This window comes from Odocoileus virginianus, chromosome 4 (genome assembly GCF_023699985.2).
Source record: "Odocoileus virginianus isolate 20LAN1187 ecotype Illinois chromosome 4, Ovbor_1.2, whole genome shotgun sequence".
NCBI lineage: Eukaryota > Metazoa > Chordata > Mammalia > Artiodactyla > Cervidae > Odocoileus > Odocoileus virginianus.
Genome location: NC_069677.1, coordinates 25,847,868 through 25,874,018, shown reverse-complemented (window position 1 = coordinate 25,874,018; position 26,151 = coordinate 25,847,868). Strand labels below are relative to the sequence as shown.

Genomic DNA, 26,151 nt, shown 5'->3' with positions numbered 1-26,151 from the left:
ATCAAGGCTGTATATTGTCACCCTGCTTGTTTAACTTATATGCAGAGTACGTCATGAGAAACACTGGGCTGGAGGAAGCACAAGCTGGAATCAAGATTGCCAGGAGAAACATCAATAACCTCAGATATGCAGATGACACCCTTATGGCAGAAAGTGAAGAAGAGCTAAAGAGCCTCTTGATGAAAGTGAAAGAAGAGAGTGAAAAACTTGGCTTAAAGCTCAACATTTAGAAAACTAATATCATGGCATCCAGTCCCATCACTTCATGGCAAATAGAAGGGGAAACAGTGGAAACAGTGGCTGACTTTATTTTTTGGGGGCTCCAAAATCACTACAGATGGTGACTGCAGCCATGAAATAAAAAGACGCTTACTCCTTGGAAGGAAAGTTATGACCAACCTAGACAGCATATTAAAAAGCAGAGACATTACTTTGCCAACAAAGGTCCATCTAGTCAAGGCTATGGTTTTTTCAGTAATCATGTATGGATGTGAGAGTTGGACTATAAAGAAAGCTTAGTGCTGAAGAATTGATGCTTTTGAACTGTGGTGTTGGAGAAGACTGTTGAGTACCTTGGACTGCAAGGAGATTCAACCAGTCCATCCTAAAGGAGATCAGTCCTGGGTGTTCATTGGAAGGACTGATGTTGAAGCTGAAACTCCAATACTTTGGTCACCTGATGCGAAGAGCTGACTCATTGGAAAAGACCCTGATGCTGGGAAAGATTGAGGGCAGGAGGAGAAGGGGACGACAGAGGATGAGATGGTTGGATGGCATCACCAACTCGATGGACATGGGTTTGGGTGGACTCTGGGAGTTGGTGATGGACAGGGAGGCCTGGCGTGCTGCAGCAGTTCATGGGGTTGCAAAGAGTCAGACACAACTGAGCGACTGAACTGAACTGAACTGAGCACTACTGCTCTACTGGGATTGTTGAAGAATGCAGGTACAGAGGAAACCACCTAAAAGGTGGGCCAACTCTGTTTTACACAGAGATTTTCAGTTGTTGGAAGTAGGACTTCTCTAACCCCTGGCATCCTTCAAGGTCAAGCGTACATCAAAATTAACAATGGACAGATTATCTCCAGGTGCATGTTAATAAAGGTTTCTGCTATCTCTAGGTAGGTTGCAGAGAGAGAGGGTAAATTCAGTTTTCCATCAGCAGAAGGGAGAAACTGAGTTGGAACCAGCTGAATGAGCAGGAAGCAGGAGAGCCTAAGGCAAGGGACCAGTGCAGCAAGGGAGGATCAGAGGCCCTTTGTGAGGCTTCCTGGAGCCAGTCACAGCAGCCTTCTGTGCTCAGAAGAGGATGAACAGCCTCTGCAGTAACCTGTCAGCTCTAAGAGACATTGGAGGCAGCAAGAAGTGGAGGCAGGGCAGCCCCAGGGAATGGAGGAGGAGGCCACTTCCAGATACCCTGTTTACCACAGTCTCAATCCCAGTACCTTCCCCTGGAAGACCCTCCTGGGACATCACTGCAATAGTGGGCAGAACTGTCAGGTCATCATGCAGCCAGGCATTTATTTACTAATTATTCAAGTAAAACCTGTGTTCTTTGTTACTAGAATGTTAATGCAAAGCAGTTTTAAAGATCATAGGTATGGGGTGGGGGAGGGATAGATCTCAGGAGTCTAAGCAGCAGCCATCACTCTGAATAACTCATTGAAGGTGGTAGAAAGGGAAATTAAACTCAAGTGAATTGCTTTACCTCTCTCTTTTTTATTTTAATTCGACTTTGTCTTCCATCTGCTGTGGAAGAAATTTCTATGCTAGAGCCTTCCTTTAGTCGTTCTACAAGGCGGTTAACGGCATGTTGAATAAACAACCTGTGCTCTTCAGTACAGAACCTAACAAGTACACTTGAGGTTGAACTGGAAACGGGAGTCTGGCACAGGTATGGGCTGCTGCCTGCTGGAAGAAGGAGATTGAGATGGATGGCATCTCTCCAAGGCCAAGCCCTTGCTGTTCAACCCAAGTCACTTTGGGGAACACTGGGTCCTCATGTCCTAGGTTTGCATCAACACCTCCTATTGTAAGGAGGAGACAGGAACTCCCGACTCTCTCTTGGAGAGCTCTTGAAGCTGCGGTATACCCTCCTTATCCCTGTCATTTCTGAGAAAGTGGAGAGAGCTAAAACACCTCAAAGGAAAGCTGTACATGTCCCAGATAAGTGGTGCTTATAAAGTGGTTGCCAACTTTCATAAACTTTCTGTTAAAACTCATGAATGACACCTCTGAAAAGTGTAGAAACACAATAAACGTTTCTGTTAGTAAAAGTAGTTAAAAATATCCAGAAGTCCATTAATCTCCCCTCTCTCTGAAATAACAACCCAGTTCTGCTATTTAAATAGTCAATGTAATAGAAAACTATGAATAACTTTTCAAGCCACATTTTGATAGAACTTTTCCTCTAGACACCAGTCACTCCCAATCAGGAATTTTCTGATTTACAGTTTTTGTTTTTTGGTTTTTTTTTTTTGGTAAATGTTTGCTAAAAAAGGAAAGTGGGTAATAATCTTTTTAGGGGAAATACTGATTGGAACTGCCACCCTGGCACCATAGCAACCATTTTCTTGAGTTACTTTACAACAGGAGGATGTGGTAAGGACATGGAGGAACTAACAATCTACCACCAACTGGAAGAACTCAGTAAAGGTCAAAAGGAGACACCACATGTCCTACCAACCTCCCAGAATCCTTCTCACTGGAATCCATCTTGGCTGAACAATGCGTGCACCACCAGGAAGGACCCCGAGTCAGAACGATTAGCCAGAGAAAACTCGGAAACTAATCCTATCATGATAAAATCCCGACTGCGAGCCACATGGCAGACTAGTTCTCCTAGTTTCCTTTACCTTCCTGCCCTCCACTGGGTGCCCCTTCTCAGCAAAGTCTCTTGCTTTGTCAGCACATGTGTCTCCTTCAACAATTCATTTCTGAATGTTAGACAAGAGCCCGTTCTCAGGCCCTGAAAGGGGTCCCCTTCCTGCAAAAATGGGTAGATCTCTCTCTTCTTGCCATCTCTGGTTGTTTAGATGCTTTGCTTACTTCCTCCTCCTACAATGGCCCAAGGTAACTAGTAAATCTACAAGGAGAGACTAAAATCAAAGAAAAACAGAGACAAAGCAGAAGGAAGATGTTGTGTGGGTAGACAACAAATGAAGGTGAAGGAATTGGAGAACTAACCTTTATTAAGACCCTTGTTTGCCAAGATCTTTGGTATATCCTTTACATTAAAAAAATGAAATGTTGGGATGTTTCTAGTTTTTTTTTCTTTTTACTAATAATACATTTTAACAGTGTAGAATATGTCCTTTTAAAAGTGATGGTCTATTAAGACCATTGCTAATTTAAGTAAATCAGGAGGTGGGCAAAATTCAGGAGTTTATTTTTATTTTTTATTTTTTTTAATTCAGGAGTTTAAAATCACTTTAGAATTTACTTAGAACTGGATTGGTTTTTTAAAAGTAAAACAAAACAAAAGCCTAGCATTTGAGACTCTTTGAAGCCTATAAAAAAAATCAGCACAGTTTGAAAATGTCTTTCGCACAATTTTTCCTGTGGTGTTTTGCTTTCTCCATCACACAGGACCCCGCTCACATCCGTGCCTCTTGTCCCTAATTCTCCCAGCCAGGTCCGTATTATCAGGTGTGGATGGAACTCAAGCCCATATGGCCCGGGAAGAAGTGGGGTGGGGGCTACCCATAGCTAGCTTAGACAGCCTTTGTTGGAAAGCTGGTTTCCCAGTCAGATTGGGAGGGTGGGGCTGGCAACCAGAAAATGAGATCCCATCACTTCAGGCTAAACATGCAGCCAGCATTTCCAAGGCCGTAACCTTGCACATTTTGAAGAAGGTAGGGCTTTACATGCGTTCATATCCTCTACTGGACCTCTTTCTGGTCACCAGGCATGCAGTTAGCAAAACGGCAAGCAGTACTGCGATACTCAGGCCCACGGCCACAGGGATTTCTCTCCTGTTTCTGTCACTGATGCATTCATCCGCTGCAATTGAAGTCAGAGTAACAGATGTTACAGGCTGGCCACGGCGCTGGGAAGTGATACTGCCCCCACCTGCCTCGGCTTCACAGAGAAGAAAGAGAGATGGAGGACTGAGCTTGTCCCTGCTGCCTTCGAGGCACAGACAGGTGAAGATGAGAAGCGGAGGGGTCACTGCAACCCTCTGGAACTCGCAGTGCCTCTGACCACCTAAGGGGTATATTATATCACAGATCCCTGGGCCTCACACCCAAGTAATTTTGATTCAGTGGGGTCAGTCTTAGGGCCCAGGTGATTCTGACATGACTGGGAGGCAGATTCAACTTTGAGAAATATTGGTTAGGGCTAGAGGTCAGGATCAGAACTGCGTCTTGACTCGAGCCAGGGTAAGCCCAGGAGCCTTGTTTCCCAACGTCAAAATCTGCACCAAATCATGTGGCCAGAGTATTCTATTTAAACTCTGTGGCTCTTGAAAGGGGCTGCCAGACGGCCCGGGCTCCTGACACCGGAGAGAGCTCTTGCAGGCTCCCAGAGTTTAAAGAGAAGGGTTTGAGAAGGGGGGGCAGGAGCCTACTGTTTGAGATGACCATTCTCTTTGACAAGGCTGAGCGTTTACACTTGCGGGCTTCCTCTCCAGTTCTCTGAGCCCCTGGTGAAGGGCCAGCCATCAGTCAGGGCTTCTCTGACCTCCTCCCCACAATGCTGTGTCACACTGTCCTCTGCGCTCCCACAGCTCTTTGTTCTTATGTCTCTTATAACACCATACCGTACGGTAACTTTTATTTTTTAACTGATTCCTTTCCCCATCTTCTCTTACTCTTTGGTAGAAAATATTATTTACAGGATGACATACGACTTCACACTTGAGCATCTTTAGTGAAATCTGAGGCACAAGGCCTGGGAATAAGGAGCTGAGCTGAAGTAGGAATGGTGGAACCAGAGAAATATTCTGGCGGTAGAACTGACAGGGTTTTGTGACAATTTATATGAGACGGCAAGGGAGGGAGAGGAAAAAATGATGATAGCTTTCTACATCTCCTCGTGAGCACTGCTAATAGCAGGCCAGGTGTGCTGCTGAAAGGTTTTCATTTCTCACCTCTGCCACTAAGCGGTTTCCCAGACCTGCTCACTTCCTTCTATACACAGGTTCTGAGGGGGAAGAAGAGCAAATGTGTGCACTATTTTTAGGACCACATGATTAAATACAGAGGTGTTTCAAGACTTCATGATAAGTTTTCGAAAGAACTTTTCAAACTGGGTATTTTGAGGCAAGATGACAATGTAGGGGCAATACCTACTAGCAAATTTTAATATTTAATCTTAGATTTTAGTCTGGACTGTGGTAAAGGTCTGGAATGAAGATAGAAATTGTAGGACTCAGATGAAACCTACAGAAATCAGGGGATCCACAGCAAATAACACTTTACTACTTCCTTTGCTAAATGCTTTCACCAAGTGTTAATATATCAGGAGTTTTCTGCCCTCACATCTTCAACTTTACAGAGAAATCAGACTCACATTACAGAAATTTAATTTACAGATAAATATCCAGCCAAATCAATTTTTGATAGTTGAGAGGTGCTCATATGTCATTGACATATTATGAGAGAGATGTTTTAGAAGCTAAAGTTCAATTCCTGCCCATATATAGAAATCCTTGTAACATTGTTTTCCCAGTGGGGAGAAAAGAACTTTTCTGGAAAGTTACCCTGGGCTGTCCCTGGTCTTCTTGCTATGACCTGCTTCCCTCTGTCATGGTAAAAACCCAAAACAGAAGTTGCATGAAAACTAAGACTAACTTTGAGGAAGCACTAGTTCGGTGGCACAGCTTGGATTTGAGAAGAGGAGATCCAGCTGAGTGTCTAGAATTATCACATCTTTTTCTTTTCCCTCTGTAAGTGGGAAAGAATCTATTATGACATCTTGAATTTTAGCCATCACTCGTATTCAGGATGTTTAAAGTGTTCTCCAAAGACACTTGAGTTTACCAGTACTCAGCAGCTTGTTTGGGGAGGTTACCGATGGCATTTTCCGACTTTTTGATTGATTATGTGCATGTGTGTATAAATGAGTCAGAATGTGTATTTCAGTCAGACAAGGAGAATATAACCTACAACAGGAGGGCAGTGGACATGAGTGGGTTAAGACATGTAGGAATCCCTTTTCTCCCCATCAGGAAAAGTGTTACAAGGATTTCTACCTATGGACAAGAATTGAATTTTAGTTTCTAAAACATCTCTCTCATAATAACTGAATGACATTAGCAGTACCTCTCAACTATCAAAAATAGATTTAGCTGAATTTTTAGGTTGGTATTGACTCACACAATGGTGGGAGGGCTGGTCAGAGAAACTTGACCCTGAGAGCTTGGTGGTGGAATCATACTGTTCTAGGATGTTCACTTGATTCTTGTTCCTTTGAAAGTTTCAAACAAAAATAACTTAAAACTACCCATGGTACACTTTCTCAGAAGTGAATGTTTGTGACATAACTCACCATTTCCAAAGTGGTCATCTTCAAAATCAAAAGCTTGAAGCTGGACGTTCATTGTTTTCAGCTGAAGGTGGGTTGAGAGCTGGAGGCTCTGTTCACTCACACACTTGAAGGAATGCCCGACCACAGTCTCAAACATCATCATCGCACGTTTCATTCCTTGGTAAACTTTCTCTGAAAACACAACGGTGAAATAGAGACATGCAAGAATCCTGGCAAATAGCTGTTGAGCCCCAGCTGTTGCTTGGCGGCCCATGAAGCGTTAAATGGCCTTTCTTACATGTGGTTTTCTGGAGTTCTGACACCTTCGCGTCATGAAACCTCACCCAGGCGCTCTCTGGGGACTTTTTCCTGGTGCTCTGTTTGCAGTATTTGAGCGTCATCTCACTTACGCTGAAATATGATAACGCTGAAATCAAAACTTTGGGGACTCTTTTCTTCAGTTATTTTAAATCATTGGGGGCAGAGCTGATGCAGACAATTGTCAATGCTTGGGCACACACACACACACACAAAGTGCCCACAAAAATTTCAGAAATAAAAGAAGTAAGATTGTTCTCTGAGTCAAAATCACATGAACTCTTTACTAATAATTAATGAGAGCGGAGACATGCAAAGTTACCGAGTTGAATATTTGCATATCACCACACTGAATACATTAATAGAGCAAGAGGAAGGACTCGGCCCATCATTGGAATGGGTTGTTGCATCATTCAGGGACGCATGAAAAGGGAGAGGCTCATCTCCAGCCATCTAAGTGCTGATGGAAAGAGGGACCTACTCAAAGACTGGTGCTGTCTCATGCAGCTTACACCCTTTTCAAGGAGGTGAATGCTTAAGGCACATGGGATTAAACATTTAAATCATATAATAACTCCACATGTTCTAATTCCACCTCCACCAGGTACCTTTCTGAATATACTTGGCTTCCCAAATGGGAGAAAGTTCATTGACCAAGAGGACCTAACTCTCTGGTCCCCCTGCAGTTACAATAAGAAACAGTAGCATGATAAATGAACAGATTAGCATTCTGATTTTATACATCAGTTTATAACCTTGGTTTAACACCAGGTTCCTTGAAGAGACAGCTGCTAAGGGTGTGCTAAGGGCTTCTGGGACTGAGGACCAGACTATGAACCTCAGTGAATTCACCCACAGGCTGTTAGTGAAGCAACCTGGAAGTTCCCTCCTGTCCTGCCACTGCAGGTGGCATTCACCTGTGTCTGAGATCACATCACCCAGTGAGGGTCAGCTCACTGGGTCTGGCACTGTGCAAGTACTTGATGTGCATTTTCCTGTTTAATTCCCATACTAATTTTCCAAGATAGGTACTACTGTCACCATTTACAGATGAGGAAATAGAGGTGAAAACATTTGCCCAAAACCACACAGCTAATAAATGGTGTTTGGACTCAAGCTGTCCAATTCTAGAGCTTGTTTTCTTAACTGCTGTGTTATTGTATCTCTGCCTGTTTCTCAAATGCAGCATCACAGATTAGTGAGATGAAAAATGAACTAACCAAAAACATAGCATCATCGCTGGTGGAACAGGCCTCTCCAACTACTTACCTGGATTTGAGACAGTCAAATAGGCTTCTACCTCACTGATATAGTAGGAGTTTTCATCCTGTAAAACAGTAGTGTGTCAATCTTTGGGTAGTCTCTGTTTTTATGTTTAATTCTAGTTTACAGACTGTTTAGGCAGGATTCCAGGTATTAAATCATTGATATGAGAGTTTGGGGGTATGTTGTAATGGAACCATACTTGTTCTTGAAAACTTCCAAAAAAGTAAATACATCACACAGTAAATAAATAATAAGTAATGGCTTGCCCCAGCTGAAAATTTCTCTACATTATGCTTGTTGCTAGAGCCTGAAATTCAAATTCCACTGGTAAATCTGAGTCCCTTCAGCTGGGCCAGGTTTTTCCCAGATAAAATGCAAATATATCCGAAAGGTGAGTGGGTTGTGGGGTGAGGGGCAAACATTAAGCTGTTATTAGTAATTAGTATCTTAGGGTAGGGATTTAGACCAAGACCACTCATCCTTAAGGCTACTGTGGGTGGATTTGATGGGGTCCATAAACCTCCTGGCAAAACTAGTGTATGCAAAATAGTGTATGTGTGTGGATTTTCCTGGACAGGTTATCAGTTACTTTAAACAGATTAATGGGTTCATATCTCCAAGTGGTTAGATGGAACCATGAAAAGGAATGGCTAACCCTGAGATTACTGACTGCTCCCTAGAAGAGGACCTCAGGCTGTTGCATTCAGAATTAGAAAGCATTTTATCCAGAGATTGTCTTTTTTAGAAAAACAAAACAAACCAAAAAAACCCCTACAGAACAGCCCCATAACTTCCGGAGAGATTCAGAGTATGAAACGTAAAAAGGAATTGAATTGAGATATGAAAAGGTTCATTGGAAAGGGAGTTTTTATTTTTTAAAGTAGGCTATTTATGCTGTTACCACTTTCAAACATTCATTAGAAAACCATCCACAAGAGTTGCCAAAAATGGTAAAGCAACCAAAATGAGAATCTGAAACAGAATTACTTTTAATAGTCGTCAAAGGAATTTGACAATAATGATCTTGACCACAACTAGTTCATTTGCATATTATTTGTGGATGAAAATGATGATTCCATACACACCAAGGGTTCCAGAGTATAAATTGTTCCAGTAAGGTCACTGCTATTAATGCACTGAACTCTGGATCCTATGGTTCACTGAAGCACCTCCACATGCTGGCTTCTCACCTCGTGCCCGGCACTTCACCTCGTGTGGAAGTCACCTCTGCCTTACACCTTATTTAATCCTCACAACAACTAGGAGAAGAGATGAAGGCTCAGTGACTTGCCCAAGGTCACAACTCTAAGAATAGGTGGCGGGGAAGATAGGACCCCAAACTGCCTGACTAGCCTTTAACTTCTCTTATATCCACCCCAGATCAGGCAGTGCTCTAGGTCCTGGGAGAAGAATAAGACCTAGACGATTCATTCAAGATGCTCAGTTTTGGGTGTCAAAGTCAAGTTGAACCATGTGCTTGGATCATCCATTTGTTTTAGAGAAAAACAACTGTGATCCAGGCCCTTCTTGAGTTGCTTTCAGATATAGTTTATTCAGGTTATTATTTTTTTTTTCTCCCTCTTGGCCTGCACCGTGTGGCTTGTGGGATCTTGGTTCCCTGACCAGAGATTGAATCCAGGCCTTCAGCGGTGAAAGAGCAGAGTCCTAACCACTGGATCACTAGGGAAGCCCCAGATTATTCTTTTATTTGGGGTCTCTTTTAGCCAAAGAGAGACTAGTACTACATCAGGGCCATGGTCACTATTATCAGATCCCTGCCCCAACCTAAGAAAGAATTCATTGAAGGGTTTTAAATAGGGCAGTGATGTTTTTGGAAATTGGGCTATAGCAAGAGACTGATCTAAGGAGCAGCAGAACAGTGGTGGTGTCAGTCTGAGCTCCCTGGGAGACCTCCTGGAGTTTCTCCCTCCTGTGGCAGCTCCTAGATCTATCCTTGTTGTAAAGAAAGGGGGCTTTGCATTTCTTTAAAGGTTTTACAGTTTCCTAAGTGCATTTTTTGCTTTCTTGGATCCTTATAACAACCCCTCGAGGCAGCATAAGTGTTCTTATCCCATTTTACAACTGAGAACAAAGAGGCTCAGAGGAGGCAGGAATCTACCTCTGATCACACTGTAGGTGAGACAAATGAAGATCTTGTCTATGGGATCTTGTTCAACATTTTCCCTTACAGGATATGGGGTTACAGAGAAAAAAAAATTGTTGTGTAAGAATTTCCTTTTACATTCCCTGTAATGTAGTTGCCTGTACGTAATCATCTATAGGAAAGACACCACAACTAGAGGGCAGCCCCTGCTTGCCTAAACTAGAGAAAGCCCTGGTACAGCAATGAAAACCCAGCACAGCTAGTAAATGAATAAATAAAATTTAAAAAATCATTAAGAATTCCAAGAAGGGAGGTAAAGTGTTAAAGCAAGCCTGGGCCCTCCCCCACTGCATGCTGTGATGGGAAAGGTTGTTCCTGCTCCAGGAGAACTGGGGCTTTATGGGCTAGCGCCCATGGCGAGGCCCTCCAGAGCAGATGGCAGTGCCCACACTCACTGCAAGTTCATCTCATGATGTAACAGGACAGAGCCCCAAGCCTATATCCTTCTGTTTTGACTGAGTCAAAATGTGACAAATGTTGACAAAGCTGCTGTCTATCTTCAAGGTGAAGGAACAGCATGTGTTCGGCAAAGTTATATAAACAAAAGATCAGAGGAATGTTTCGTTTCCTTGAGATTTCAAGTTTTATATAATGCATGCTGCCGATATTGAATGAGTCTTATTTAGATCATGGTACCCACTTTTTCTGTGGAGTAGTGTTAAAGAAAATAGAATTGTCTTTCATTTAAACTGGAGCAAAGCATTTCTTTTGAAAATTCAGAACTTGACCTAATTTGAATGGCAACAGGACTGAAGTTTATTCTATATGAGGGGTTAAAAAGTTGTCTTTTTTTCTGTTGTAAAGAGCCATATGGTAAATATTTTAGGCTTTGTGGTTCTCTGTAGCAGCCACTCAACTCTACCATTCTAGCACAAAAGCAGCTGTAGATGACATATACTTAAATAAGTGTGACCATATTCCAAAAATAAACTTCATTTATGGACACTGAAAATTTGAATCTTATATGATTTCCATGTGTCATAGAATTTTCATTTTTCCCCCCAACCATAAAAAATATAAAAGCCATTCTTAGCTTGTGGACTGTACATTTTTTCAGTTGTGGGCTGGATTTGGTTGGAGGGAGGGGCATAGTTTGTTGACTCCTGAGTTACACCACCAGTAAAATACAAAGTTGCTGAATACATTGGTTGGTTATGAAATGTTTGAGCGATGAATCTCCTATTTGGGAGAATAAAGTGTCGCTAAGAATTTTTAAATATTATTTTAAAAATATGTCTTTGTTCTCATGTAACCTAGTTTGAGTTGTTGAATCTTTGTGAACATTCCAAATATTTAATTTTTTACTTACTCAGTAGAAGAATGGGGACAATAGTAATGGGCAATAGTAATCCTCACATCTTAGGTTGATGTGAAGATTAAATGAAGGAATCATGTAAAAAACTGATCACAAAGTCTCCATTCAAATTTTAACTAGCATTGTTAACAAAAAGATTTTCCCTTCCCAGTAAACCTCTCTTGCTGAGGTCAAAGGATAATTTTTATCTATATCCTAGAGCTCAAATCCACCACCAACAGAAAGAGAGAACAAGCCAGTGAACTAAGCTTAGTTAGCCCTATGGATTAAAGAACCTGGCTGAAACTTCAGCTCTCAGTGATGGGAACGGGGTGGATACAGAGAAGAGCAGTGGGGGTGCAGGGTAGGTTGAGAGCTTCAAGCAGGTGCTAACCCAAAGCCCAAGGGAAATTACATGCCACACATTATTCAATTTATAACGTCTGCTTTCTCCTTTGTCACCCATCAGGTTAGTCTCTGCCAGATGGTTTCTCATTTGGGGTTGAGGCTGAAGAATGACAAATATCTACCATGACAGATTCTTGAAGGCAAAGTAAAAAGCCTGTGTGTACCTATCAGCATTGATAAAAGGGGGTCAAGGACTCCTAAGACCCAAATATGGTACTTTAGCACTTACAGCATGTCCATTTGAATGAACCATTTTCTGAAGAACCATCTCACTACTCAACCAATGGCTGCTGACAATGTGGCTCCTCACTGTCAGTGTCTCTGCAATATCTCATCAAAAAGAGAACTCTGCAATATCTCATCAGAAAGATTTTAGCTCAAGGAACTTAAACATCCTCCTTAGCAAAGGACAGGGTCCAGAGAAAGCCAGTCTGTCAAGCCTGCCCAGGAAGGCAGCATGCCAGTGTCTGTGATGCCCAGGGTCCTCTCCTCAACTTCTGCAAATTGTATCATGGGAGTTTCACAGTCACAGATGTTCAGGATGTGGACATCAATTAGGCCCCTTTCGCTCAAGGTATGGTTACCATGGGGACAGATGGGGGGATAGTTAGGGAGTTTGAGATTGACGTGTACTCACTACTATATTTAAAACAGATAACCAACAAGGATCTACCATGTAGCAGAGGGAATTCTGCTCATTATGTAATGACTTAAATGGGAAAAGAATTTGAAAAAGAATAGATATATGTATGTGTACTGAATGTTTTTGCTGTACACTTGAAACTAACACAACATTGTTAATCAACTATACTCTAACATAAAATAAAAAGTTAAAAGGAAAAAAAAAAAAGAAAGAAAGAAATCTCTACTCTGAATGTCACAAAAACTAAAGAAGCTGTTTACACAGTGGTGCTAATTTACTTTTTGACCCCTTGGCTCAAAGTTCTCTGTGAAGTTTAGATTTACTCCATATTGATTCCTTCTTTCATCAAACATTTGGTAAAGATATACTGTGTATAAGGACCTCCTTGATGGCTCAGAGGGTAAAGAGTCTGCTCGCAACGCAGGAGACACAGGTTTGATCCCTGGGTCAGGAAGATCCCCAGGAGGAGGAAATGGCAATCCACTCTAGTATTCTAGCCTGAAAAATCCCATGGACAGAGGAGCCTGGTGGGCTACAGTCCAAAGGGTTGCAAAGAGTTGGACAGGACTGAGTGACTAAGAATAAGCACACACCATATATAAAGTCAGGACTGAGTACTAAAGAGTGTGAATAAGTAAAAATCTTGCCTTCAAGATGGCAAAATGTGTGGCAAGTGCCTTAGTGGAGGTCAGGGGATATATGGAGGGTCCAGAAACCAAGAGAAGTAAGTGTCCCAGTTTACCTGGGATGGAGGTGGCAATTGAGGTGGGGAGACTTCCTGGGGTGAAGATGAATTGATATTTCATCTCAAAGGATGAATTAGAGATGGGAAGGTCATTCCAGGCAGAGGGAACCCCACAAGGGGAAGCATGACAGGAATGGTGGGCCACCTACTTGGGAAGCTCTGAACCCCCTGAGGGTGTTAGTATATAAATGCTGATAACAGTTCTCAGGAAGCTGTAAGCTAAGACAGCTCCTAGTGCCCCGAAAGGCTTTGGGGAAACACCAGGTGGTTGGGCACTCCGCTTTGTCCACACCTCAATGGCTAACACTGTGTCACCCTGGGGCTCCTCCCTCTGGGTGCCTGGTTTCTTCCAGGTCCCAGAGTCAGGGCTGAAGGCTCACATTGCCCTTCCAACCAGGTGGATGAGAAAGGGATAGTCCTGAGAACAGAAACATAAACTCTACACAGAGTTATTGAAAGATGTGTTGTTTTTAAAACAAACAATCCTGAGCAGGAAGGAAATTGTGGGTAGTAGAGGGTGAGAGGAAATATATTTATGTTTCAGCTGAAGAGTTTGAACAACTCTCAGCATATCACCTTAATCAAATGAGACATTGACATGGAATGGTTTTCAGTTCTTTAAAAATGAAACAGAGAGAAATGAGAAAGGAAAACTACCTGTCCTGACCCTACACGGGCCAGATGCCCTGCTCAGCTTTTTCACATACACCAGCCCAATTCATCCTCATAGCAGCCCCATCTTGAGAAAACAGGCTCAGAGAGAGAGCTGTTGACTTGTCCATGGTCACGCAGAAATGATACATAAAGTAAAGTCTGAACAACATCAACAACTTCCCTCATAGGAGGGACATTTTTCTTTGTTTCTGTAGCTGGCAATGTTCAATTTTAACAGTTATGAGTTGTTGTACATGATTTGAAACCTCAAACTATTACCTATATTTCTTTTATTTCTCCCATTATACCTAGCTCAGTGTTGGGGACAAAGTAGGTGCTCAGTAAATTCTTATTATTGATAAACTGGCTGAAAAGTCAGTCTTGCTAATCAGCATCTATTTATCATTCTACAACTTGGTTCTCCTTTATAACATCTATTTATGGATGTGAGAGTTGAACCGTAAAGAAGGCTGAGAGCACCAAAGCATTGATTTTTTTAAACTGTGGTGTTGAAGAAGACTCTTGAGAGTCCCTTGGATTGTAAAGAGTTCCAACCAGTCCATCCTAAAGGAAATCAACCCTGAATATTCACTGGAAGGACTGATGTTGAAGCTGAAGCTCAAGACTCTGGCCATCTGATGCAAAGAACTGACTCACTGGGAAAGACCCTGATGCTGGGAAAGATTGATGGCAGGAAGAGAAGGGGATGACAGAGGACAAGATGGTTAGATGGCATCACTGACTCAACAGGCATGAGTGTGAGCAAACTTCAGAATATGCTGAAGGACAGGGAGGGAAGCCTGGCATGCTACAGTCCATGGGGTGGCAAAGAGTTGGACACGACTGAGCAACTGAACAACAAAAATGATACAACTAACATGTGTCCCTATTTTTTTAAGGCTCTCTTTTTCTCTGGCACACTGGTTCTCAATCTGGGGTGATTTTGCCCCTTGGGGGACATTTATTGGTGTCTGGAGACATTTTGGATCGTCACAGCTGGGGTTGGGTGTCGCTACTGGTGTTTAGTAGGTGTCGGCCAGGGATGTTACTCAACAACCCACAAAGCACACGTCAGCCCCCACCGCAAAGACTCATCTGTATTAACCCAAGTGTTAATACTGCTACTGCTGAAGAGCATTGGCGTAGAGGGTAGCAACAAGTAAAAAGTGACTCAACTGTTTGTTGAGCGCATTTCTCTTGCGGAAGAATCTAGACTTTCTTGCCTAAAGGCATTTCACATAGTTCACCTGTTAGGGCAGAAGGCACAGTGTCAGGGTCCTGAGGCCAAAACACAGGCCTAAAACTGTGTTTCATTGGGTCAACAGTGTTCAGTTTTTACAAAATGTGTTGCTAACTTTAAAAGTCAGATGCTTTTATGAAAAGATCTGGATTTCTGCCTTCTCTTGAACACTGGCAACACTGGATAGAGGTGGTATGTAAAATATTTAACTGGCTCAGTAGAGTGGTGGCCGTTCAGGACACCTCACTATCCAGAATGAATGCTCACCATAAAAGACAGTGACAGTCCCCAGGGCTAGATGCCAACCCTGCCACCAGCCTCCGCAGCTCTGGCTGTCCCCTCTGGGGAGGACCGGAGCACCTGATCCGTCCTTCCTGTCCCTTCACTACTGAGGCTGCTGCTTGTCCCTTCACATGTACTCTAACATTTTTCTTATACAGATTTAATGGAAAAATGAAGTCTTCACCAAAAGTGGGAAAATAAAAAATAAGGATTGCCTATCTGAAGGCAAAAGATATTTTTCCTTTCCCGCTACTTCAGCTACTCCACAACGAAGACTAAACATACATCAAGGTCTATGCTTAGCCCCTGTAATCTTGGGATATGTGGCCGCCACTTTGGCTGAAACAACTTCTTTTTTAAAATGCAGAAACTGGGACTTCCCTGGTGGTCCAGTGGTAAAGACTTGGCACTCCCAATGCATGGGGACCTGGTTCCATCTCTGGTGGGGGAACTAGGTCCCACATGCCACAGCTAGAAGTTTGCAGGTTGAAACCAAAGATCCCGCATACCATAACTAAGACTCAGCACAGCCAAATAACTTTTTTTCAAAATGCAGAAATTCCCCTGAAGGCTAAGACTGGTGGGAACTTTTACTTTCTTTGGGACTTTTTGCCTTCTCCAGGGGCAAAGCTAAGGCTGGTTTACAAACGCCATTTCTAATTTTCCCAAGGGTCCCACTAAGTAGCTATAACTAGTTCCATTTTATGGACAAGGAAATATGCCCCAAACTAGTCCAAGGTCATGCAGCTAGTAAGTTTTATGACTGAAGTTAATCTTGATTTGTCCGGTCCCAAAGTCTGTGCTCATTGCTCTCTAAGATCTGCTAACCAAGACCCTCTAACTTCAAAGGTCGGTTAGACAGGTAAGAAAGAGGCTTGCACCAAGTCCCAGCTGCTGGGATCCTCTTGGCCTGTAAGACACTTGGGGGCAATCAGAAAGAGTCTCTCCTTTGAGAGGGGGAATGACCATCACTGTGTCCCTAAGACATTTGCCCATTTCAGTCACTGTAACTGTAGCTACTAGCTAGTGCACACCCACTTTCTTTGTATTGGATCAAGCTCTTTACAGGAGTGATCTTTAATTCCTTTTCCCCATTTTCAAATGATAAAAAAAATGAAACAAAAAACTCAAACAGATTAGGTTGCCTGCCTGATGTCCAAAGCAGAACAGTAACAGAGTCAAACTGGTAGGCAAGACTCTGACCTCATGACCATGCTCTTCCACTATACTTTGTTGTCTATTCCCTTCCAGGATACGGCCTAGAAAACCCAGCTCCTGGTTAGTCCCTGAATTTTGCCTTCTATGACATTTGACTTTGGTGTTAGAGTAATACTGCTTTTTGTGCCCACTGGAAATTTCTGTGGGTCTGCTTGTTTGTACAACTTCCTCCTTTGGGTGGTTTGCATAGAGCACTGTGGTCAGGTTCCCTGAGGCCAAGTTCCCCCTGAGGCCAAGTGCCCGCCAAGAGGCATCAAAGCCCTTCTTGGGCTGCACAGACGAGGCTGAAGGGGGAAGAGAGCAAACAGAAGGTGTCGACACTTGCCTCCTCTCCATCTCCATGACCCTCATTCTTATCAGAGAACATCTCCAAAGGCTTTGATGCCTATTTCCTCTGGAATTTAAAGTGAAGTGTGGGATTGCACCACTGGCCCTGGTGGGGCTGGGGGTGGGCAGGGAAAGCAATGCTAGAGCCTGTTCGTGTAAGGAGCTCAGCCTCACCTTGGTAAATGTGAGATTCACAAAGCCGCCTTGAAAAGTCAAAAGGAGGTTGGATTTTCGGGAGCCACAGTTTCCAGAGGCTTGAGTTGCATTGGGGTCGATGTTGAAGTATTTCTGAGGTGAAAAGACCTAAACCAAATAAAATAGATGGCCTCAATGAAGAGAACACTTTAGTTAGGAGACCAGGAACACAGGCTAGAAAGGAGTCTGAAACTCGAGACTAGTGGGTGTTCACTGGGGAATTTCAAAGTCCATGGAAGACACCTCTCATTTACAATCTGTTAAGATTGTTTTTTTCCCCAACTATTTTTATTAGTTGGAGGCTAATTACTTTACAATATTGTAGTGGTTTTTGCCATACATTGACATGAATCAGCCATGGATTTACATGTGTTCCCCATCCTGAACCCCCTCCCACCTCCCTCCCCATCCCATCCCTCTGGGTCATCCCAGTTCACCAGCCCCAAGCCCTTGTCTCATGCATCCAACCTGGACTGGTGATCTGTTTCACCCTTGATAATATACATGTTTTGATACTGTTCTCTCAGATCATCCCACCCTCACCTTCTCCCATAGAGTCCAAAAGTCTGTTCTATGTTAAGATTTTTTTTAAACGAAAGAGTGCTCTCACAGTGAGGAGTTCCTTGAGAGATAATTCGTGGCAGCTATATTCTTGATAAACTGTATGAAATTTAGTTTTTGTTCAATCAAACATGCTGGGCACTACAGGAAAGGTTTTGCTGTCTAATGAATTTCTGTTTCAAATAAAAACCCGAATGTGGAGGTTTTACTTGCAGTCCCAAAAATGATGCAAAATAGGAAGGATTTTTATAGTGATTCTTTCAGTAAATCAAATAATCTAGCCCCCCACCCCCAGCACCTCCAACCAACCTTGTCATTAATTTGGATTTTTCATATTAATGTCACAGGTGGTTGGAACAACCATTGAATGCAAACCTATCATTTCACAGGAAAGTTGTTGAGGCTTGGAAGTCATCCAGAGGGACAGGGCCCAGCTGGGGTCAAAGCTGGACATACCCCACACTCTGCCCATGATGGCTAAAAGTGAGGAATGTGCATATTTAAAATTTTGGTATGTGCTTTCCTTTGTTCATACAGTCACTATCAGTGTCTATAGGTATTCTAAAACGGGTTCTCTAATAGAGGACCTTGGAGAAAGAGGAACTCGCAAGTATCTGTTTCATTACAAGATACAGGATGCAGGGGAATGTTCATTTTTAGCAAGGCACTCTCACTCAAACTTTTTGAAGCTGTTGTTATGGTCCTTTGGCCCTGACTTACCGACACGGAGTCTTGAACCGTCAGCTGTATCCCCATCTCTGCTTTGATACACAGCTTGCTTCCATTGAGAACTTGATAAATTCCCGTCTTGGGTGACAATGGCTGTGGTGCAAGGGTGGGCCTGGGAGCTATGGTGGCAGGTGAGGCCGTTTGGGTGGTGTTGTGTGCGGCTGTGGTTGGCCCTGGGGTGTGGGTGGGTTGAGTAGGTTTCTGACTGGTTGTGATGTTGTGTGGCAAGGTGGACAAAGTCACTGGAAGAGTGGTCTGGTTACGAGTGGTTTTCCCTGTTGTGTGGCTGGCAGTCGATGGCCTGTTTCCAGTGGTGTGAGCTGTTGAGTTGACAGTGGCTGGTGGTGAACTGGGACCTACACTGAGGCCAACTTTAGCCTCGGTGACTGGGAAAGTCACGTGTGACTTGTTGGGTGTGGCCAGGGTTGTGACTAGAGTGTGGGTTGTTGGACTGGTTGGTAGGGTGCTCTTTGTAGTTACTGGGAAAGTTGTTGCTAGAACTTCTATGGTTGTGTTTGTGGTTAGGGTCTCAGAGTTGGATGTTTTGGCAACTGTCTGAGAGGTGACATGACCATCTGTTGATCTTGCTGCTGCAGTTTTGTGAGGCATGTGGTTTGTTGGTTGGAGGAGAGAAGGTTTTACTGTGGCCTGTTCTGTTGTAGGTAAAGAGTAACCTGTGATTTCTGGAAACACTTTTGCTTTTCTGTGACTGTCATAATACCAAATCGCTGCAAATTAGAAAAAAATGTTAATATACCAACTAATAGCTCACATTTGTTAGTCCCTCCCCACTCCCACTTTAATGTTTCATTAGAATTAACATGCACTTTTTAGATATGGGGAAAATTTACAAGGATAGAATGGTGAAGTGAAGATCACTCAAAATTCTTCCATGAGGTCACAATGTTAACATTTTGGTTTCACCCATGTTTTCACAGGGTTGTGATCATAATGGGGTTTTTGAAGCAAGGATATTGAAGTGGTTTGCCATTCCCTTCTCCAGTGGATCACATTTTGTCAGAAATTTCCACCATGACCCTTCCATCTTGGGTGGCTCTGTATGGCATGGCTCATATAGCTTCATTGGGTTACACAAGACTGTTATCCATGATCATACTGTAGATATTCTTTCCTTTTGTGTGTACAGGGTGTGGTACTAACACCCCAGGGAGCATACTCAGCTAGATATCTAAGTGTCAATGTTGCTTCATCTTCCATCTTCAGACATGAATCCGGACAGTTCCTGGGCAGAGTGTGTTCCTGGGTAGGATATTGCTGGGATGATCTGACAGAGCTGGGGCAGCTTGAATAACAGGAACAAAGATTTGCACAGACTTGTACAGTTTTCATAGAATCATATAATCTCAGGCTTGAAAGGGACCTTAAAGATTATCTAATACAAACCCTAATCTAATGTGTGAATTTTACTGTTGTATATTTTGTCATGTGTTCAGCCAATCTATGCATAATTGCCTCCAACGACAAGAGATTCAGTTTCCTTCCATTTTTTATTTTGCCATCAGTTTTCTAATTGTAGCCCAATTTCTATCATTCCCTTACTTAACCTTCGGAGTGGCCCAGGCTTTTCCAGCTAAGAAATTAAATTAACCCATAAAGGCTCTGATATATCTGGTGTGCGTGTCCTTCACAGTTTGGCTTAAATGTCGGCTCCTTAAAGAGTCTTCCCTGCCCTCTCCACATAGAACAGCTCCCCATTCCCATAATTCTCCATCATAGTGTTATTTTCACTGCCCTCACTGCACTAATCACAACTTGTAATGATATAAGGGGATGGCATTCAAATATTTAACAATAAGCCTGACTGGACAGTGTGTACCAGCCCTGATGACATGTTTATAGATTGTGCATCTCTCCCACTAGATTAAAGGCAACCTCAAGGTGGGAGCTGTGGGTTGTTTTTTTTTTCCCATCACCAGGGCTTGTACATTGAAGGTATTCAGTGGTTACAGAATGAATGAATAAATAACTGAATGTGTAAGTAGTGGTTACAACACTGTAAACCTCCGAGGATTATTCATATATTTATTTGGCTGCTTCTGGTCTTGGTTGTGGCACCCCATCTTGGTTTCCCAACCAGGGATCAAAATCATTTCCCCTGCATTGCAAAGTGGACTCTTAACCACTGGATCACCCTCCTCCTATGATTATTAGAAGGCTCAAAGAAGGTGGTTTGAGTAAAAGCCTTTCTGAACTATTAAGCAGACCTAGAATGTGTTTTATTGTCATAGGTTCTCTCCCAGGTCACCCTTCAGGGCCAAAGGCCTCTGGCTCTTTTTCAACCAGAAAAGTTCTATCCTTGTCTCCTTCAGGCACAGAGCAAACCTGAAAGTGGACAAGCGCGATGATGTCTCAGGAAAGCTTATGATCAGGTGCCCTGAGAGACGGTGCTGCTGTTCAGTGCTATGGTTTCATGGTGTTTACCATTGCATTTTCACTCACTGGAGTGGGAGCTGCCCAGTGTCAAACAGTGAGTTGGAAAAATACGGGGAAAATGGAAAGAATGTTCTATGCTGGTGTTTATAGAGTCCTGAATTTCATATCTAATCAAAATCATCCACAGACTCCTTTACTCTTTCTCTTTTTCATCCAATATATTTCCCCATAATAATAGCAATAAAAGTTCAAGTTACTGAACACTTATTACATGGCAGACCTCAGATCAAGAGTTATCTTTCATCAACTCTTCTCAAAAACCCTTTGACAGGTACTAATCTTTCTCTGTTTTTCAGATGAGGAAACTCAGTTTTAGAAAATTCTATTAACTTGACCATAATTGTTCAACGAGTAAATTTTGGAGCTTCAGACCCAAGCCCCTGTCTGAAGCAAAGCCTGCCCTTGGATCTGTGGTTGGGTGGAGGTAGTGTGTATCCCTGGGAAGAACAGTGAGAGAAGAGACAAAATCAGAGGAGAGAAGAAGAGTAGGGTGCCCCTTCAGTGACCCCAGTTCACCAAACTTTCATCATGGTGGTCCTCAGTGAGGCTTTCAAAGGCCCACATGCTAAAACAGTGCTCATTTTCCAGAAGAATAGGCTAACTGTAAGTCCAGTACTAACACTTATCAATTATTTCTGCACAGCTGGTTTGTATAAGACATTATTAATAACATTAAATTACTTGAGACTATTACTAAAGAGTCTTTTCTGAATCCAAAATGTTTACTTGGACAACTGAAATGTATAATATTTGAGAGTTATATCAATTGATTTTCTGGGTTGCAGGTTTACTTTGCAAATCTTTGTAAAATCACTCCATGTGGAGCCTTTATGCCTATATTGTAGAACCTGGGGCAAGATTTCTCCATTCAAGATTGTTATGAAGGTTAACAGTTGTTGAAGATTTATCTTCACAATTCATTTGGGCTAAACCTGAGTTGCTGTTTCCTGGGTCAAGAACCCAATAGGAATCCCATTAGGATCATAGTATTATGATGGAGAAATAGAATTCATTCCCAGACATGGTGTCTAGGAATATCTGTAGTAAAAAGCAAAGATTGCTCCAGAGAACTCTGGGAGACTGAGAACCACCTGCCTTTTGCTCTCCTGGATGATTATGTCCTTGATAAAATCCCGCTGTGTTTACCTTATGCTTATGAGCTAAAGTAAATCTTTTCAACTGAGTAGAATTTCCTCAACTGAGTAGCACATGCTTTCAAATGTGGAACCTTCCTGATAATGCAATTAGAACTCCTCTCTCAGTAGTGAATGAACTCAAAGGGAAAAAACACACTGGCTATTCATGAATGCACAGCGCCCCAAACAGGATAAGAACACTCACGGTACCCTGTCAACTGCACTTGATGTACAGGAAATCTTTGGGAGGTGCCCGGAAGTGATGGCGTCTCCGTATGATACATGATTTTGTGGTGAACAGATGCCTGGGGCTGGTAGGTGACAGGACCAAAAGTGACAGAGTGTGTTACAGTTAAACAACTCTAGGAAATATTGTTCTTATATTCTCCTTCTCCAATCTAGCCCCTCTCCTCCTCTCCTCGTAGGTGTGTGAGGTATAAAAGATGGGCCGATCATTAGATGGAAATTTGACAGGGGTAGCTCTGCTGTGCATTGAAGTATGTCCAAGAAACTTCGTAAGTTTGTTAGGTACTCAAGGAAATAATACTCTGAAAAATACTCTGTTTTACAAAATCTATGTTTATGACCACACATATATGCCCAATCTTTGTCAAAATTGGGTCATAGTTTTTAAATGGGATCTTTGACCCCTAGAGGTTTAGTTAAGTTCACTGAGACCCACAAAGAGGGAAGTAGGCAGAAGCAAGGGCAGGGCATAACTCAGAATCTCTCAGCCCTCCTCCTGCTCAAAAGAACACAACCTGAAATCTGCACATTGATTTGTCAGACTCTCACTCCCAGAACCTGAGCATCTCCTCTCCAGGATTCAAGAGACTCAGAAAATGAGTACCCTAGAGTCTTCACCCCTCTAGATGGTGAGCTGCAATGCAGCAAGTGGTGTGAGAAGGTTTGGATTTCCCTACAGCTCACATGAGGATCTGAGAGATAACCCATCAACGAGGCCCTGGGACAGCCAGTGACCACACAAGTACTACTTCTCTAGGTATTTCCCAGACAGTTGGGCCTTCCTAGAGAGCCTTAGTTTGGTTTTCCTGCCACACCCAATTCAGTGGATACACGGGAGACGTCACTGAGCCAAGCTCCTGGCCAGGCACTGGAGGCAGGTCTGTATTTTTAGGGGCTCAAAACCTTGTGAGGCAGATCCAAAAATGGACTACACACCTCAGTGTGACAGGAGTTATTATCGAAGCAGGCCCTCCGAGTGCTATGGGGTGAGGTGGGGGATCTAACAGAAGAAATTCCTCAGGCAGACAAGAGAGCAGATGGCATCCTACAGGCAAGAGGAAGAGTTTGTGCAGACACAGGGGCCTCAGAGCCTGGCATGTCTGCAGAGCAGCAAGGGAGTCAACATGAAGGAAACGTGGGAAGGTTTGGGGAGGAGGGAGAGGTGGAAGGCCAGCAGGGAGTGGGCCTGGTGTGTTTTGGAGGCTACACTTTGCACTGCTGTAAGGAACACAGCTGGAGAGTAAATGGAGCCCCAGGGGCCATATCCAGGGACAGGGAACCGGGTACAATGCATGAGCACTTTCTCTGGCACCTCCCTGGGCAGCAGAAGCAGCCCCAGCTGCATGAGGCAGGAAGACTGTTTCTGCATGTGTGGGGCAGCAGGGGTCAGCCCTTGGCAAGAGTCTGCTCACAGTTTCACAGTTTAATCTTAGAGTATTTAGCAAAAGGATGCAAATCCTGTCTCTCTTAACTTTCTGGGGGACTTAAGACTCAAAGAGAACCTTTGAACAGAAGGGGTTCCAGCCCTGTGTTGGAGACGGCTGGCTGACTCCCCCCAAATTCAGTCTCTCCTTTTTCCTTCGTAAATAGAACCATGAGTTGAAGTTGAGTGCTTACTGCTTGGAATTCATCTCCAGGCTTCTTTCCAGATGGGAAAGATAGGAATGTGACTGAGTTCAGAGCAAAGCAGTAGAAGAGGTAGGGTCATGTGGACCTTCTGGGAAGGCTGCTCGAAGGGAGCTCAGTCACCCATGGGGCCTGTCTGTTGCCTTCCTCTTTCCGCCTTCAATCAGCCTGCAAGTTGTATGGGATGGCTAGAGCTCTGCAGACAGCGAGAGCTGTGAGGAGGCCTTGCAGGTGGAGGTCATACAGAGGGTGGTGGGTCCATGAGAATGAGTCCCCACACACCTGCTCTGACTTCCTCTTGACTCATTTTCACTTAAAAGGGAAACAAACATTCATCTTGTTTAATTCACTGTTTGGAGCTGGTCTTTTGTGTGCAACTGAATCTGAATTCGATTGATACCAACTTAAATCCTCTTATTTTACAGGGGAAGAATTTGAGATCAGGGAAGCAAAGTGACTGGAAAAAGATTACACAGTAAACTTACTTAAAAGCTATGTTTTTCCAACAAAATGTCTAATGCTTTTTCTCATACCCAATTTAGCAAGTATTTCTTGAATATACGCATGTAGCAGTGTAGTGCATAAGTGTAGAACATGGACCCCAATTTGTTAGCTGAGTGCCTGTGTTCACCTCTAAGAATGTGCAGCTCAGAGAGGAAAGGGCAATGTGGGCATTTCCCCTCCACCTGCCTGGGCATTTATCACACACTCATTGCATTCTTGAAACCCCCAGTCACCTGCCAGCCATTGAAATTTTGCCCACACATTGCTCACTGAGGGCTCCTAGTACACTGAGAACTTATGGTTTTTTATTAGTTTGTTCTGTTAATCATAATAATGGCTTTCCATTTTTGCCTCCCAAAGAATGTGAAACTCTAATTCTGAAAGTGCAGCATGAAGGAAAACAGCCTGGATTAGGGCAGCTGGCCTGACTCTTCACCCAGCTTTCATGATGAATTGTGTTACAGTCCAGTGCAGGTGTGTCCCTCATTTGAGCATGTTAAATGGGGCTGTGTGGACAGAGCTAGTTCCCTTACACATTCAAGTCAGTGGTAGTATAAGGGATTGTGAATCAACAAGCAAGCTTTACAAAGTACATAAGAGGACCCTGTGTCCTAGGGAGAAAATGCTCCTGGTGAAAGCAGGGGATAGGGACATAAAAGGATCATTAAAAGCTTAGCTTCCTAAACAGTCTCTCTGACCTGAAATCCTTGCAATTGAAAAACAAATCTTTGATGCCCTGGCTTACATCCTTCTGAGATGGTGCAGTTTGTCAGCCACATTTCATTCATCTTCACAACTTAGTGTTACATAATATAAATGTAGCACTTCATTTGAGAAAAGCAGAAAAACAAAGTTTGACATGCTTTCCCCAGAGTGTGTGGCAAAAGCCCCATTTTTAAGTCCTGGCTCAGTTATTTACCTCTTAAATGGGAGTGATTTCTACAAACTCTCCCTAATCAGGTGCCTAGAATCTATTTGGGAACCACAGGCAGTGTCTCTGTCTTCCTGGGTTGATACCTACTCTGCCTGACTCATGGAAAACAATCCAAACCGTGGAAGCCTGTCCCTCTTGGGAAACAATGAAGTGTGCTCCCAATGTAGAGCAATAAAAAGACAGTCCCAAGTCAAATACCCACAATAACTGAAGTCACTACAGCTATTTCCAGTCTGCCCTGTCCCACGTTGATCACCGGCACTAGAATGAATTTACATTTAATAGGACTAGATATGGTGGGGTCACCACGGAAGGTCATGTGTGTCACTCACCAGCCAGAGACACGAAGAGCACCACCACTGCAGGGATCTGCCAGGACATGACTGGGGAGCACCAGAGCCTCGCCAACAGAGGCTAGGCTCAGCACGGCTGGGTCTTCTCAATGGTGGGAGGTTGATGCCAGGGCAGGCTCCTTCTGCCCTTCACTCAGTTGTGGCAGAGAAACCAAAGTCACTTGTGTTATGAGAAGCAACTGAAAGGCCCTCCCAAGCGATGCAGTGAGTGGGCGGGAAACCACAAGTGGCCCTCCGGTGAAAGCAGGCACTTTCGGTTCTGCCTTAAGTGTTTGGAAGGAATGGGGTGGGGGATGGGGCCTGTCCCCCAGCCTGGTTAAGAGCATCTAAGATTATTTTCCACAAGAGGTGGTGGATCTGTGTCAGTACCTGCTTCCTTCTCT

At 43.4% G+C, this 26,151-nt stretch overlaps 1 protein-coding gene across 3 annotated transcripts in view; it reads right to left on the bottom strand.

The window, feature by feature from the left end:
• LAMP3 (lysosomal associated membrane protein 3) overlaps window positions 1-25,935 on the bottom strand; it is a 31,980-nt gene extending 6,045 nt beyond the window's left edge. Inside the window, exons 1-6 of one of the 3 annotated variants that reach the window (XM_020879954.2) lie at window positions 25,748-25,935; window positions 18,507-19,243; window positions 17,205-17,333; window positions 8,059-8,116; window positions 6,493-6,663; window positions 3,174-4,002 (exon numbers count right to left, since the gene is read on the bottom strand). In XM_020879954.2, coding sequence (XP_020735613.1) covers window positions 3,863-4,002; window positions 6,493-6,663; window positions 8,059-8,116; window positions 17,205-17,333; window positions 18,507-19,243; window positions 25,748-25,796 — 1,284 coding nt within the window. In that variant the 5' untranslated portion in view covers window positions 25,797-25,935 and the 3' untranslated portion in view covers window positions 3,174-3,862. The other 2 variants (XM_070466341.1, XM_020879955.2) reach the window with 2 other exon arrangements.
• Between the last annotated feature and the right edge of the window lie 216 nt (window positions 25,936-26,151).